The sequence below is a fragment of the Crocuta crocuta genome, unplaced genomic scaffold, assembly GCF_008692635.1.
Source record: "Crocuta crocuta isolate KB4526 unplaced genomic scaffold, BGI_CrCroc_1.0 scaffold143, whole genome shotgun sequence".
Classification (NCBI taxonomy): domain Eukaryota; kingdom Metazoa; phylum Chordata; class Mammalia; order Carnivora; family Hyaenidae; genus Crocuta; species Crocuta crocuta.
The window spans coordinates 4048092-4062110 of NW_027529175.1; the positions used below are offsets into that span (position 1 = coordinate 4048092).

Consider the following 14019-nt stretch of genomic DNA (forward strand, 5'->3'; position numbering starts at 1 on the left):
CCCACCCTCTCCACCTACTGCCAGGCCCCCCACCCCAGAGGGCCCCAAGCCCCATCCCCTCACTTCCTCCTGATCCCGGCCATCACCGGGTCCCTTAGAGCTCTGGAGCTTGACCTCACACAGGTTTTGTGAGGGGGGCGTCGTCTCCCACCCAGAGACGGACACCATGGAGGCCAGGCCCGTGCTCAGGCCATACGTCCAGCGCCTACAGCAGCCCCAGGACATTGTAGGTGCTTGTGTTTACTGAATAAATGAGTCCAGGAAAGGAAGTGAAACAGCGAGGGCGCGGGGCCAGGGACACAGTTGGTGAACTGGCACTTTGGTTACAGGGTCCTGCCCTGATGCTTGATTCACTCACTTGACCTTCCTTTGCTGCTTTATTTCAGGTGATTTACAAATGGCCTCGGAGCAGGTCCTCTGGGGCGGCCGACTAGATAGTCCATTGACTAACTTGGAGTCTAGGGACCCAGGGTAATTTCAGAGACCAACATCAATTCAGGGGTTCCACCCGAGTCCCAAAGGAACTGGCCTGTTTGGAAATAAAAACGTTTTCCAGAAAGCCCCAGCTTTATCAGGTAAAACAGTGTCCTGGATTCTCCTGCCACTAGGAATGGGGGAAAGCGGACTCTGGAAGTCAAGGTGGTGGAGAGCGATCCGCCGGGTCGGTGTCAGCGCACCATCGTGCGCCACGTGAAAAACGGGGCCTCCCCAGGCAGACCCCACCCACCCGTCTCCTTCTCCCCAGCCCTCCTCTCAGCCGCCAGTAAGAAATCCCAACGGTGACCAGACAAGTAGCGAGGGGGACTCACCGCCTGGAATGTCTAGATTGGAGAGAAACGGCCCAACCAGCGTGGGTCGGTGACCCTGTGCGGCCAGCCCCGGGGAGCAGGCTGTCGGCGGGGCTCGCCGGCGCGATCGCCTAGAAGGCTACCCCTCCGCACCCATCAGCATGCGCTGGACACAAGGCTTGGGATGTGTCTTTATTAAAGATGCAAGCAGGCACAGACAGATCACGTGTGGCGCTCAGTAACATCCATACGGTACTAAAAATAGAAAAATAGAAAAGAAATTTCACAGAAAGCAGCCTCCCTCACGGATACACAGAAAAGTCCAAGCCCACCGTGCGACGCCACACGCCCCCTGCCCGCTTCGAGCTGCTCCTCTGCGCGCACGACGGCAGCACGTGTCGGCACCTTTTCTGGGGTGGCAGCACAGCCGGGGACCCTTCACGGTGGCGACCCTCCAGCCATGGCCGGGGGCGCTTGCCAGCCACATAAACCTCCAAGACAACCCCGGTCCCGCCACTACCCGGCCGCTCTCTCTCACGGTTTCCCCCGCCACGTGTGGGCCAGACAACAGAGTGACGGGCGGGGTGGTGAGAACATCACCTGTGCTCCCGCAGGTATACTGGGGTACAGGGGCGACACCTCCAAGCAGTCTGAGTGAATCAGGGCGTTAGACCTGCAAACCGGGTGCGCACAGAGCAAACCGACTGGCTGATGATCAAGTCTGAGGCATTTACTACGGAGCACCTGCTCGCCAGCAATAAAGAGGTCTTGGCCCCAGAGAGCAAGAGCCCGTGGAAGGAAAACTCAGATTCCGCGCATGAGCAAGAGCCCGTCTGCTGGCCTCACCGGCACGGCCCCTCAAGGGATGATCTGCTGGGGCCGCCGTCCTGGGTGTCTGAGGCTGCCCGCTGGGAGTCTCTGGCGGAGCGGGCATCCCCCCTGCGGATGCCTAGCGGACGGTCTCTGCTTTGTTCAGGAAGGTTACAGAGAACTGAACTCCTCAAAAGGAACAAGCCCCCCCCCCCCACCTCATCCTGCGTCCTCACCTCCGAACAAGGTGAGAGCAGAGCGGCTGTGCCGTACAGAACAGAACTACAAAAATAAAGAGTCGACCCTGAGATCTCTCTACCATTCGGGTGTGGCTCGCTCCTGAGTCCCCTCGGAAATGAACTTCTATTTGGTCTACTGACATTTATTTAGATTTCCCAGTGAAAAGCTCTATAAAATACAATAAATAATGTGGGGCTGTAAAAGGTAGACGTTCTAGCTGCATATGTTACAGACTTTATACGTATGATACAGGCCGCCGGGACCGCCGTCTTTGTGGCATCTGTCATCGGACGCGGAGAGACTTCAAATCCCAGAGGCGAGGCCGCTGCTCCGGATGGGAGGCAGGACCCCCTCTTCCTCCGGTGTCTCCACCGCCTCCCTCCCTCCCCTGGGCCCCGTGCTGCTTCCGGACTTCGTCCAGCAAGGAACAAATGAGTGCATACGGGACTTTTAGCTAGTAGAGTGTCTGGGTACGGTGAGCATGCAGGTTTGCTGTCGCTGTTATTATAAATAAAAGTCAAACGTGAGGTCACACTTCCCCATCTTCTGTTTATACACCAAGTCAAACTTCTCGTTCATGGAGACGGTGAAGATGTCCTTCCACAGCCCGACTCTTCCTGAAACACAAACAAGAGCAGAATGTGATGAATTCACTCGCTGTCGGGCCAGACACCGAACCAAAGGGAGCCTTGGAAAGGGTTCTGGAAGGTTCCAGATCTATCTCTGGACCCTTGTGAACTTGGCCTAGCAGGGGCAGGGCAGGCCACCTGAACTACAGACAAGCTGGACCCGTGTCCCTGAGGCTGGTCTTCCTGGTGTCCCTTCCTGCTGGGTGGGCCCCCGGGCACGGATGTGCAGGGCTCAGGCTCACAAGGAAGGCCTCTCTGTCCCTGTCCCCTTGCAGGTCCCCAGCTCCCAGGTGCAGAGCGGGTGATTCACAACACCCTGGAGGACAGCGCGTCCCCGTGGAGCAGATCTACCGCCCCAGGCACCGTGTAGACTTGGGTCCCCGTGCTATCTGACTCACTCACGACTCAACAGCCCCACCAAGGCGGCATTTGCTGGTGGCGAATTTAAAAAGGAAAAAAAAAAAAATCATTCAAAAAGACAGAACGTTTTATGGTGAGCAGGAGGCCTCCTGGCTGGGTCAAGGGTGAAGATTCTGAGAAGGCCGCCTTGCAGCCTTCGGGAGGTACTTAAAGGGAACAGAAGGGCCCCACTGTCAAGCGCTTTCACGGGTGCTAAGCGTGCGCTTCACCGACTCAGCCCCACCTGAGTCTTGGGTGATCCCCGGCCGCTCCTAGAAGCTCGGGCTCAGGGCGGGGGCTCGGTCAAAACACCAGACCTTTCCTGGGAGATGTGCAGGGACGTAGAGCCCGCAGGCTAAAGAGCAGGGAGGGCATGGGCTACTTTCACTCACGAAGGCTTTGGGGGAAAAGATGGCTCAAAATGCGTCCCCGAAGCCGCTGAACCCACTTTCCTCGTTAACTACAAACCCTTCAGTTAGCCTGCACATGTGAACGGCAACCGCGAGGGTGTCAGGAGTGGGGGGCAGGGGTTCCAAGCCCCCACCTCCAGGAGCTTTGAAGGCCGTCACCGCGGCGCTGTCACCAGGCTTTTAAGTATCAGCCTCGGGGGACAGAAATGCTGGTTTAGAATTCCTTTCCGCGTCGGCCTCTCCGAGATCGGAGCTCCGACGGCAAATGGCCTGACAGCCTTGGTCAGCGCCTCTGTTATCACAGAAGCCCCCGGCCCGGCAGGACTTCGGGGCTGAAACCGCAAGGCCGCAAGTGCTGAGCCGAAAGACGGCTCACGGCAAGGGTTTTCTCAAGGGTGATGCAAAATCGTACATCGGTGTCAGCGAGGGGGGAGATGAAAATCGGGGGAGGCTGTTCTCGCCACCCTCTAATGATACCTAAGGGACAAAATTAGAAGCTTCTAGACCGGCCACACTATAAATATATTTTTCCATGATTATTTTTCTCAGCTGAGGCAGCTGAGAGCTCATCAAAGGAGTCACCCACCTGGTTTAGGGTTTGGAATCAAGACAGTGCAATACATGCTGTGATATGAATCAAATTTAAGCAACGCAGCTGGCTACGCAAGCCCTACGTTCTCACCAACGCAAGGAGGTCTTCTGAGCAAAGAGGCAATGTGCTAAAAGAAAACAAAATCAAAGAACTGAAATAAAGCGAAACCAAGGTAAACAATGATAAAGCAAACACATCGGAAGGAGCATATGGGCACGCAGTATGTTCTCGACACTTCTTTACCACGCAAACGAACCAAAAGGGGTATTTCGGAGAAGGTCACATCCAAGGATAACAAAACACAGCAAAAGCAAAACTAAAAAAGAGCAAATAAATTTTAAATAATAAATATTTGTGAAGATACAGCCAGGAAATAATTCGCGAGGTGCTGGGGCTTCGGTCGACTGCTCTGCCTTTACAGGAGGGCGCGCTCCACCCGACCTTCGGGACGACCCCCTCAGCCACCCGGGGCCAGAGGAAGGGCATGAGGCTGGAGGAGCTCAAGGCCCGCCCGACGCCCCCCCCACCCCCCCACAGGACGCGGCACTAGCCCAGACCCGCACCTGTGGGCCGGGCCCACGACCGTGCCACCACCTGCAGACTCTCCAAATTCACACAGCTGGGAACCAGAGGCAGGTCCGTGGCACCAAGTGTCACAGGCAATTCACACTTGCCCAAGGGGGTGGCTGAGGTGGCCATGGCCACCACCGGAGGTGGGAGGGAGGGTTGGGGCACTTTAATGCCCGAGTTCCGCACAATCAGGCAGTTTCAAATATCGTAAGCCTTGAAAGACAGAACGCAACCCGGGCAGATCTGGGAAGGGCTCCGGCCTGGACCGCGTCCTCCGCCTCAAGGTGCTTCATGCCCGAGTGCCAGCCCCTCCGGTGAGAAGCCACACGGCACCAGCACCCACCGCGGGAATGGAGGGGTCCATCTGCACACCTTGTGCTTCAAAATTTGACAGCCCCAAACCCATCCCGGGCTCTGCTGGGCGCCTGCCTGAAATGTCTGCCCACAAAGCCGGCGACATCCCGGCCTCCACCCCGTGACCTAAGAGGCCACCCCCACGGCTGCAAGGCAGATGCCACTGGAAGGCCCCGCACGGCTCCGTGAACAGCAGCCGCCTTTTGGATGACCTTCTTGCCCTCGCAGAGCGGAGGGCGCTGGAGAGACGAGGCCCCGCAGAGAACACGGACGTGGGGGGCGGGGGGAGGGGCAGGGCGCGTACCCCGGCCCACAGGCAGGGCCTCGGCGTTGCAGCACTGGTCCACCAGCTGGTGGCAGTGCTCGCTCAGGGCCTCCAGCTGCGCCTTGTCACAGGACACCCCCAGGAATCTGGCCAGCTGCTCCACCATCGTCACCAGGTCCTGGAACACAAGAGCAGAGAGCGGGGCGCCCGTCAGACGCAGCACTGTTGCCAACCAAGCGCGCGGGGCTGGTCACTCACCAGGTGCCCTGCTCACCCTTCCTAGCTCAGTCCTCCAGACAAACCTGATGTTGGCCTTGTCTGGAAATAAAACCTGGTTAAGAGACTGCCCGAGGGTGCTCGGCTCTCAAGGGGCAGAGCTGGAATACAAACCCCTGTCCCCTGGGGGATCTGGGACGGGCGTGAGGTCCTGGTATCGCAGTGGTCATTTTAAAACAGCAGCAAGACAGGAAAACTCGGTTCAGAACCATGCCAGCAGTCAGACCAGCTTGCTCTCCTTCCCCTGCCTGCTGCGCAATCAGCTGGGAGAACAAGGTGGCGCCCGTGGACCCCAGACAGGCTCGGGCGCCAGCCCCCCTCACCAGGCAGGAGGAGCTGGCCTGGAGCGAAGATTCAGTTACACTCGACTCGATGGACAAACCCATCTCTGGCCCCGATGCTCCTCGCTTCTGGATAGCTCGAGCGTTGGTGCCACAGCCTGAGTCTTGGGAGGGGCACACCCCTGCTCGCCACACACAGCCCCTCGCCGCCGCCCCACTGTCCCCCTGGGAAGTACCGAGGCACCTCAGATTCTCAGTCTGTGCACAGCCAGACGTGCCCAGAACGCTGACTTGTCACTGGGCAGTCTCCAAACTCTGCCAGCGTCCAGGTACCGACTTAGAAAAATGCTGAAAGCTGTTGCCTCGATGGTTTATAATCCATCAGCACATAAAAGCCTCTGACAAGTCCTACGATAAAGAAACCCATTTAATTTCTCTGACGCAGTACTTCACAAACCTTAATGACAGAAAAGGCTCTGGAAAAGCTGGATTGAGCGGCAGCTCCTCTCGGCATTCCCGCGGTAATCACCGCTGGGCCCTGCGTCCTGCCCACCCCCACCAGCTGACCCCGGCAGTGGCTCCGGCCAGGCAGGGGCCCGGACGCTCAGCTCCGAGGCCTGTGTGCAGGGCTGGGCCCTGATCAGGAGCACAAGAGACACGAGACGGAAAAGGCCTAGAAGGGGCTCCCGTCACCTGCCCGGCCACCCGCTGTCTCTAACGAAAAGGAAAAAAGCAGAGACAGAGATGAGAGAACCCCAGGCCCTCAGAGGAGACACCACAGGAGAGGGAGGGGACCCAGCAGAACCCCAGTGGGGACGACATCCACCCAGGGGAGGTAGGCCCACGTGCCCGCGCACACCCGGCCGCCTGCCACGAGCCTGCTCCCCGGCTGGGAAACCGAGCTGTGCAGGCGGGCGGTGTCCCCACCTCGGGCCAGCCCTGGACGGCTTGCAGGACCTCCCAGGCTCACTCCCCATCCATGAATTAGCGTGTCTGGTCTGCTGGTCTTAGCCGACTCCTCACCTGTGGCTGGGAGAACACCCACAGGTGACGGCAGGACTTGGGGGGTGACACACGGGCACCGGCTCGGCGGGATGGGGGAGCCTCAGGGGGAGCACACGGGGCAGCAAGAGCTCGGCTGCTGGGTATTCTCACCCAAGAGGAGGACACGCCAGGCCTGGCCACGCTCCCGGAGACCCATCATGTGCGCCTGGGGCTGTTTTTTTGGAGTAAGATGCAGACAATATGAATTCCTAAAAATGTGTCAGTCACCTAATCTCTATTAAAGACATCCAGACCCTTACTGTGGTTTCTGAAGAAAGAATAAACAATTAGAAGTTAGGACCTTGGCCACAGTAAACGCCATGTGGTCCCCCTGGCATTGGGAGCGCGAGTCCCGGCTGAGATGGGCGCAGGCGGGGTGCTGGGGGTCCGAGATTTTTGCGGAGGAGCCTGGTAAGGCACCACCAGGAACGTCCCCTTTCAGGGCCTGGAGCGAAGCTGGAGTGGCCAGGCACCGGTCTGTGTTTTAGCTACAAAGTTATGTAAAGCGTATATCCCACTCCGCCTTGGGGTAGTGACTAAACAGTCGAGCTACTCATTGCTGAGTCACCTGAAGCTCTGGGAAGCGCCGTCCGGGCCCCGCACGCATGTGCACAGCTGAACAGGCTCTCCATGCACATCAGGCCCGCGGCGTGGGAGCGCACACCCGTAGTACAGGCAGGCGTAAGACACTCAGTTTAGCCAGCAGGCCCAGTGCACCCCAGCCCGGGTCAGCGCCCAGGGAAGAAGCAAGCTTATGTCCTCCAAGACACAAGAATGTTCGCGGGACAGTATTCGTGATTCATGACCACTCCAACAGAAACAGCCCCAACGCCCACCACGCTGAACGGCTTAACTGTGGCGTCTGGCGAGTTCCTGCTGCAACGGAAAACCACGTAAACGGAGACCCAGCCACCCCACAAAGCGCTGACGAGCCTCAAGGCGCTACGCTGAGCAAAAGAAGGCAGATGCCAGCATACACGCCACAGGGCTCCATTCATGGAAGGCTCAAAACCAAGCACAATTAACCGGGACTGGCAGAGATCAGAAGAGTGGTCACCTCCGGGCAGCAGAGGCATTGCCTGGAAAAAGCTAGAATGTTCTGGATCTCAATCTAGGTGACGATTATGCAGATATATGTGTGTAAAAAAATCTGTCAAGCTGTGGACCTGTGATTTGTATACGTGACCGTACGTGCCACACCTCCCTAAAATGCAAGAACAGCGAGAGGCGTTGCTGAGCGTTGCCGACCTCCCGCGTGAGGCCCCACTCGAAGGTGATGCCGCCTACGATCCTCTTATGACCCTGGGACGGAGGAGCGGTCTCACCTCCCAGCTTGCGGGGCCTGGGCAGAAGCGGCCCCATGCCCACACCCAGGTTGGCACCAGGGAGAAGAGGGGTCACGGAGGCCCCCTCCTGGCGCTGCAGCCATCTGTAGGCCCCTGGGCCCGGGAGGGGCGTGATGGCCTTGCTCACGTCTGCTGGTCAGGCAGGGCTGGCGGCCGGGCCATCACTCTCCTCCCCCAGCATCTGTGAGGGCCGGCCCAGCACGTGAGCCCTCCCCCAGCTCCCGAGAGCAGTGTGCCCGTCCGGGCCTCCAAACTCACATGGCCCAGCCGGGCATCAGCGCGGGAGTCTGCAAGACGGCACAGACACTGGAGGCGGGACTCGTGCAGGCCTCACGCCACTTGTACCCCTTCCTGACCTCGAGGCACGTGGCACCCTGTTCGCGGCATCCCTGCTGGCTGGCCTGCGGTCCCCTCAAACTCAACAAGGCCAAAAGCAAGCTCCCCATCTTCACACAGAGCCTGCTCTTCCTTCCGTGTCTCCTGTCAGCTCTCTGTAGGATCAAGGCCAAGTTCCACCCCGTGCCCTGCCTACCCCACCCAGTGGCACCGAGTCCCCTGCCCAGTGCCTGTCCCCAGGCCCACCACCGGGAACCATATGGACTCTCTACACGAACTCCTTCACCAGAGCCGTGGCCTTGGCCAGGACGCTCTGCCCGGTGCCGCTGTCCCGGGCCCGCTCGCTCGCTCGCCGCCTGCTCAGGGAGCCTGAGGCAGGCCCTGCTCACCTGCCCCACGCAAGCCCCTTGCCCCCTGGGCCTCTGGCTTCTTAATGAGGAGGAAGGGCTTCTACCGTGAAGGCCATGTTTTCAACCCACAAATGTTTCCCTGGGACCCTGTCACGCATCAGGCACCGGCGTGAAAGCAGAAACAGGCACCAAAACCTCCAGCCCCGGGGGCGCTTGCTCTGGTGGGGGAGACGGTGAGCAAACCAGATGCAGACGATAAAACACGGGGCGAAATGGTGGATGCTGTGGAGACCACGGAGGCGGGAAAGAGACGCGCTGGGAAGGGGAAGAGCCGGTTCAAGCAGGGACCAGGGAGGTGTCACCGACGGGGACAGAGACCCGAAAGGACAGAGGGAGCGACCCATGTGGACGGGGGGGTCGGAGAACGCTGCAGGCAGGACCGAGGCAAACAAAGACCTTGGAACAGAAGCTGGAGCCGCAGGTGGAAGGAACAGCGAGCAGTCAGATGCCCGGGCACCAGGCCACCAAGTGAGCCCTGACCTGCGCCCAGAGCGACATGCGGCCCGAAGGGCACATTTTGCCTGGCGTGCGCACCATTGGAGCCGCCGCCGCGCTGCAGTCACACGGCACGTGGGCCGCACGAGCAATGACCAGGCCGAAGTGACACTGACCTAGATCTCAGAGACCGGGGGACAATGGTCATACGGGGGCACGCTGGGAAGAGAGAGGCCACAGGATCAGGAAGAGGGACACAGGGTGTGAGAGACGTCAGAGCTGAGGGTGACTCACGACTTCTGCCTCAGGGACACAGACGGAGCTGGCCGCCTCGATCTCACATGGAGGATCTGAGGGGAAGCCTCTAGCGTGGTGAGACCCCCAAGCAGACATTCAGGGAGAAAGGTGCAGGGGCGGCAGGGGAGAGCGAGGGCGGGGAGGGTCCACGTCCGGCCTGCGGTCACCAGGGAAGGGAGTGAGGACGGGGAGCGATGGGAGCCCGGCCTGAGGCCCGAGGCCCAGGTGTGCCACCACCAAGCACCCGAGGAGACCAGGGTGCGGGACCATGCAGTGTCCCCGGTGCCAGGGGGAGGGGGCGATCGCCTGTCACCTGCTGCCAGGAGGCCGGATGGGATGACATGGACGGAGACCACGGGATGGAGCCACGTGGAGGCCACGAGTGGCCCTGACAGAGCAGCTGGGGGTACCGGGTGGGCAGGAGGGGCACAAGTGTGCGGGCCTGCAGCCAAGTGGAGCCGAGGAGCCAGACAGGGAAGGGGCTCGGGGGAGGGGGAGTTGCCTTTCTCTGTCACAAAAAAGGGGAAGCGCGTCCAAACGTCCCTCCAGAGATGATACAGCCCCGGCAGAGAAGATAAGAGCGTTCTAGAAGTAGGTGAGCCAACACACGCGCAAGGAACCGCAGATGAAATTCAGCACACAGTAAGGCCATTAAAAATGCTAACGGCGGTGACGATGTGACATGTGACGATGGGACGTGTGGTGTGTCGGACCCCCTCTGGACGGCAAGCCCTCCAGGGCACAAGCACGTCTTGCCTTCAACTGTTCCAAGGCCACGGCCGAGCCTGGAACGTTCAGGCAACAACCACTTAATGCCATTTCCTCCCCCACACCTGGTGCCCGGCGCCCAGAAGCCCTCCCCCGGAGCCGCCTCGTCAGCCATCTGAGTACTGCCCCTGAGGTGAGACGAGGAATTCGGCCTCTGCCATCTCAGCCCTTCCCTGCCCCCACACCCCTCCCCCCCACCGGCCACCTATGGAGCCAGTCTGGCCGTCACTCTGCAGACAGATAATGGACGGGCTCTCTGGAGCCCCGCACGCTGCCCACCCCAGAAACGGCCCACCCTGGCGGGTGGGGGCAGGGTCCCATGTGCCAGTGCGGCCTGGAGACTGGCCAGGAGGATTCTGGGCACACCTGGAACCCGGGAGTCCCTTCACCCAGAAGCTGGCCTCTCAGAGAGGCCAGGCCACCCGCTCTGGTCATGCCCGCCGCGACGTTCCCAGGAGCCGCGGGGCAGAAGGCGCCGGGCCCGCGACAGCTGGCCCTCCCAGCACTCACCCGGTGCATGTCTTCATACTTGAGGAAAAGCACGTTCGAGTCCATGCGGTGCTCCCAGAACTCCTGCACGTGCTCAAACCAGGAGCCGTAGCCTACTGTGGAGACAAGGGGGCAGGTGAGTCACAGCCCCGGGGGAACAAACGTGCACAGGCAGGGTGGCCTGGCTCCCTGCCTTCTGGGAGGCTCTGCTCTTCCTGCCCAGCAGCTGCGGTTCGGGAAGGGAAGAGCAAGCTTTTGACTCCGGGGCAGGCCCGCAGGTGAGCCCCTTCTGCGGTCCCAGACCCCGGCTTTGTGTGCAAGGCTCTCCTGCCAACGGTCCTCAGCCCTCCCCTCCCCCACCTCCTGGACGCCTTGAAGACCTGACCACCAGGGGCAAAGGCCCCTGCTCACCTGGGGGAAGGATGCTACCTGGCTCCCACGAGTTTCTGTTTAACACGAGGTCACACGGGAGCCATCCCCAGTGGAACTGAGACCTGGGGCCGGCAGGGGGAGGCGTGGGCGGGGGCAGGGAGAGGTGCTGGCGGCTCTAAGATCCGAGGCTGAGGCCCTGACAGGTGAGAGGGTCACAGGCACAATACCAGGCAGAACCAGGAAGTCAAGTCGCAGGGGTGAAGAGAGGTGGTGTGTGCTGACATACGAGGCTCAGGCCCCACACCACAGCCCCTGCACTTCCTACACCCCTCGGGGCTCTGGTTGGGGGTCGGGGCCACATGGGCAGGTGGGGGATGTGCCAATCCGTGTGGCCAGGCTGCTCTGCAATGTTCTGTATAACAACTAGGGACCCTCACCCGCTCCCTCACCGAGGGGTCTTCCGAGGCGGCTTCCGTGTTAAACGGAGGGCGGCCTCAGCCAGAGAACTGCCCGGCCCTGCACCAGCCAGGAGTGCCGGGCACGCTCCCCCGGGGGCCCATCGTCTCACAACCACGGGGCCCAAGGATCCTGCTTCGCGGTCTTGGGCTCAAGGAGCTCCCAGCCTGGCGGGAATGACCAAGGAGACTGGCGGTGAGGATCGAGTGACCGACGCTGGGAGGGAGGCACCGTGACACGGGGGCCCCGCCCCACATGGGGGCAGACCCGGGAGGGTGCATGAGGGCTGTGGATGGACTTACGGGCCTAAGGACAGGAGGGCTATCCAGGTGGCTCGGAGCACAGTGACAAGGTCAGACGGGGGGGGGGGGGGGGGGACAGCGGAATGGAAAAGGACACCGCCTCCGGGCTGNGGGGAGGCGGGGGGGGCGGGGGGGGGACAGCGGAATGGAAAAGGACACCGCCTCCGGGCTGCATGGCCGGGCCTGTCAATCCCGCGCTGGCGGTGTGGCCCGGGCAGGCCGCTCTGCCTTCCTGAGCCGCCTCCTCCACGAGTGCAGTGTCAGCAGGAGCTACAGGCAGCGGCCGGCGCAGAGAGAACCCGAGTGACGCCTGGGGCCCCAGGGCCAGCTGGGGGGAAGCGCCTCTCTGCTCCCTCTGGTGGGACGCACGTCCGGTCCCGCTTGGACTGGGACTGCCGAGGGGCACAGAGGCCAGGGGCGGCAGGGGACTGCGCCTGTCCCTGTCACACCTCAAGCAGAGAACACAGCCTCCCTCCCCCCTGCCCCCCAAGTTGCAGAGAACCTCCTGGACTCCAGTGAGTGACAGAGGCTGGGACCCAACCCTGCGGCGCCCGGCCGGCCGGGCCTCAACGTCAACCTGCCATCCCGCCAGCAGGTGGCAGCACGGCAGCAGCCAGGCCCACAGCCCAAAGAGGGTCCTGGGGGAGCTGGAGCCGGTCAGGAGTGGCCGAGGGGTGGCCTGAAGGACCAGATCCCAGCAGAACGGCCCTCTTCGGGCCCACCGGACCCCAACCCGCAGGGGCTCTGGCAGGGGTGGGGGGGAGAGGCAGAGATGACAGAACAAACCGAACATGGATTCAGCCAAAAGGCCTTGTTAGGTTACATCCCGGCCGCTAGGGCCTCGCTCTCCTCACCGCAGAGGTCCAGCTGCTCGGCCTGGGGCCCCGGCACGCCTCCCACGGCCAGCCGGGCACATCCACGTGCCCTGGACACAGCAGGCTGGCCTTCCCGCCTGAGACGACAAAGTGGAGTCCACGGAAGGGAGAGAGGGCCGACTCACCCACAGGCTCGGGGGCCCCGAGAGGAGAACCCGCCTCCCAGGTCAGAGCCCGAGCTGGCACCCAGTCCAGGTGGCCCGAGCCCGGGGACACAGCAGCCGTGAACAGAGAGGGTAAGAAAACCCCTGTCATTCCGAGGGGCTGCGTGAGAAAACTCGCAAAACAGCCAAGTGATGCCCACGCAGGATGATGTGGGGACTGAACGGGAGGGGTGACATGGGGACCGTGAGGACATACGAACACAGGTGGCAGGGACAGGAAGGGATGGGGACAGCGGTCACTTGCACAGGCTCGATGATCACAGGGACAGCAGGTACCTGGGTCTCTCCGAGGCCCAGTCAGCAGGTGCAGAGACGCCACAGACCTTGCCAGCAGGGACACTGCTCTTCCCGCTCAGGATGTGCCCCCCCACACCCCCGGGAAGGAAACGCCACCAGGGCACCGCTCTGCCTCTCCCCACCAGGTTCCCTCCGTTCCTGGAGGCTGATGTGCTCGTCCAGGCAGCTCGCTCCGGCCCCTCTGTGGGAGGGACCCCGCCCGTAAGGAGGGCTTCCACGCTCCCGGCACCTGGCCTGCGGCCCCCGCCACCCCCACCCTGATCACACAAGTCACAGCGCCCACGACACTTGTGGGGCTCTGGCAGCGGGCCCTCCAAGTTCACTCTATTAGCAAATGGTGCCCAGCCACTGCTCCTTGTGCAGCTTATTCTTCAAATTCTTCAGAACCTCAGACAACGGAGGATGCAAGGCTCCAAGGCCCCGGGCGTGGCGCGCTGGCTGCCAACGCTGCGAGAACAGAGAACGCGGGGGAGCTAAGTGCACGTGGCGGGAGGCTCTGGTGGGATCGAGCGAGTGTGTGTGGCCTTAAACTTCAGCGTTGGGCAATGCCGTGACCTTTAAAACATGGAGACGCCTGTACTGAGGCAACTTTTAACCAGCCTGGCCCGAGCAGGAAGCTAATGTAAGGCGGACGCCAGGTGGCAGTCGGAAGCTGGTGGGCCCCTGGCTGCGGGGCACGGCTGCCTGCAGGTGGCTGCTTGTCTAGAGGCAGCGGAACTTACGGACGTTGTTTGGAAATGACAGTAACAACTTACTCTAAATGCCTGGCAGACCGTAAGGACCTGAGCCAGACAGCAGGCAGGCTGGGCGGGGG

General features: G+C 61.3%; 1 protein-coding gene across 1 annotated transcript in view; it reads right to left on the reverse strand.

The window, feature by feature from the left end:
- Positions 1–967: 967 nt before the first annotated feature.
- Positions 968–14019, reverse strand: part of SULT4A1 (sulfotransferase family 4A member 1) — a 34493-nt gene continuing 21441 nt past the window's right edge. Inside the window, exons 6-8 of the mRNA XM_077757893.1 lie at positions 10761–10855; positions 5097–5235; positions 968–2455 (exon numbers count right to left, since the gene is read on the reverse strand). Of these exons, the coding sequence (XP_077614019.1) occupies positions 2343–2455; positions 5097–5235; positions 10761–10855 (347 nt within the window). The 3' untranslated portion in view covers positions 968–2342. The remainder of the gene's footprint in view (positions 2456–5096; positions 5236–10760; positions 10856–14019) is intronic.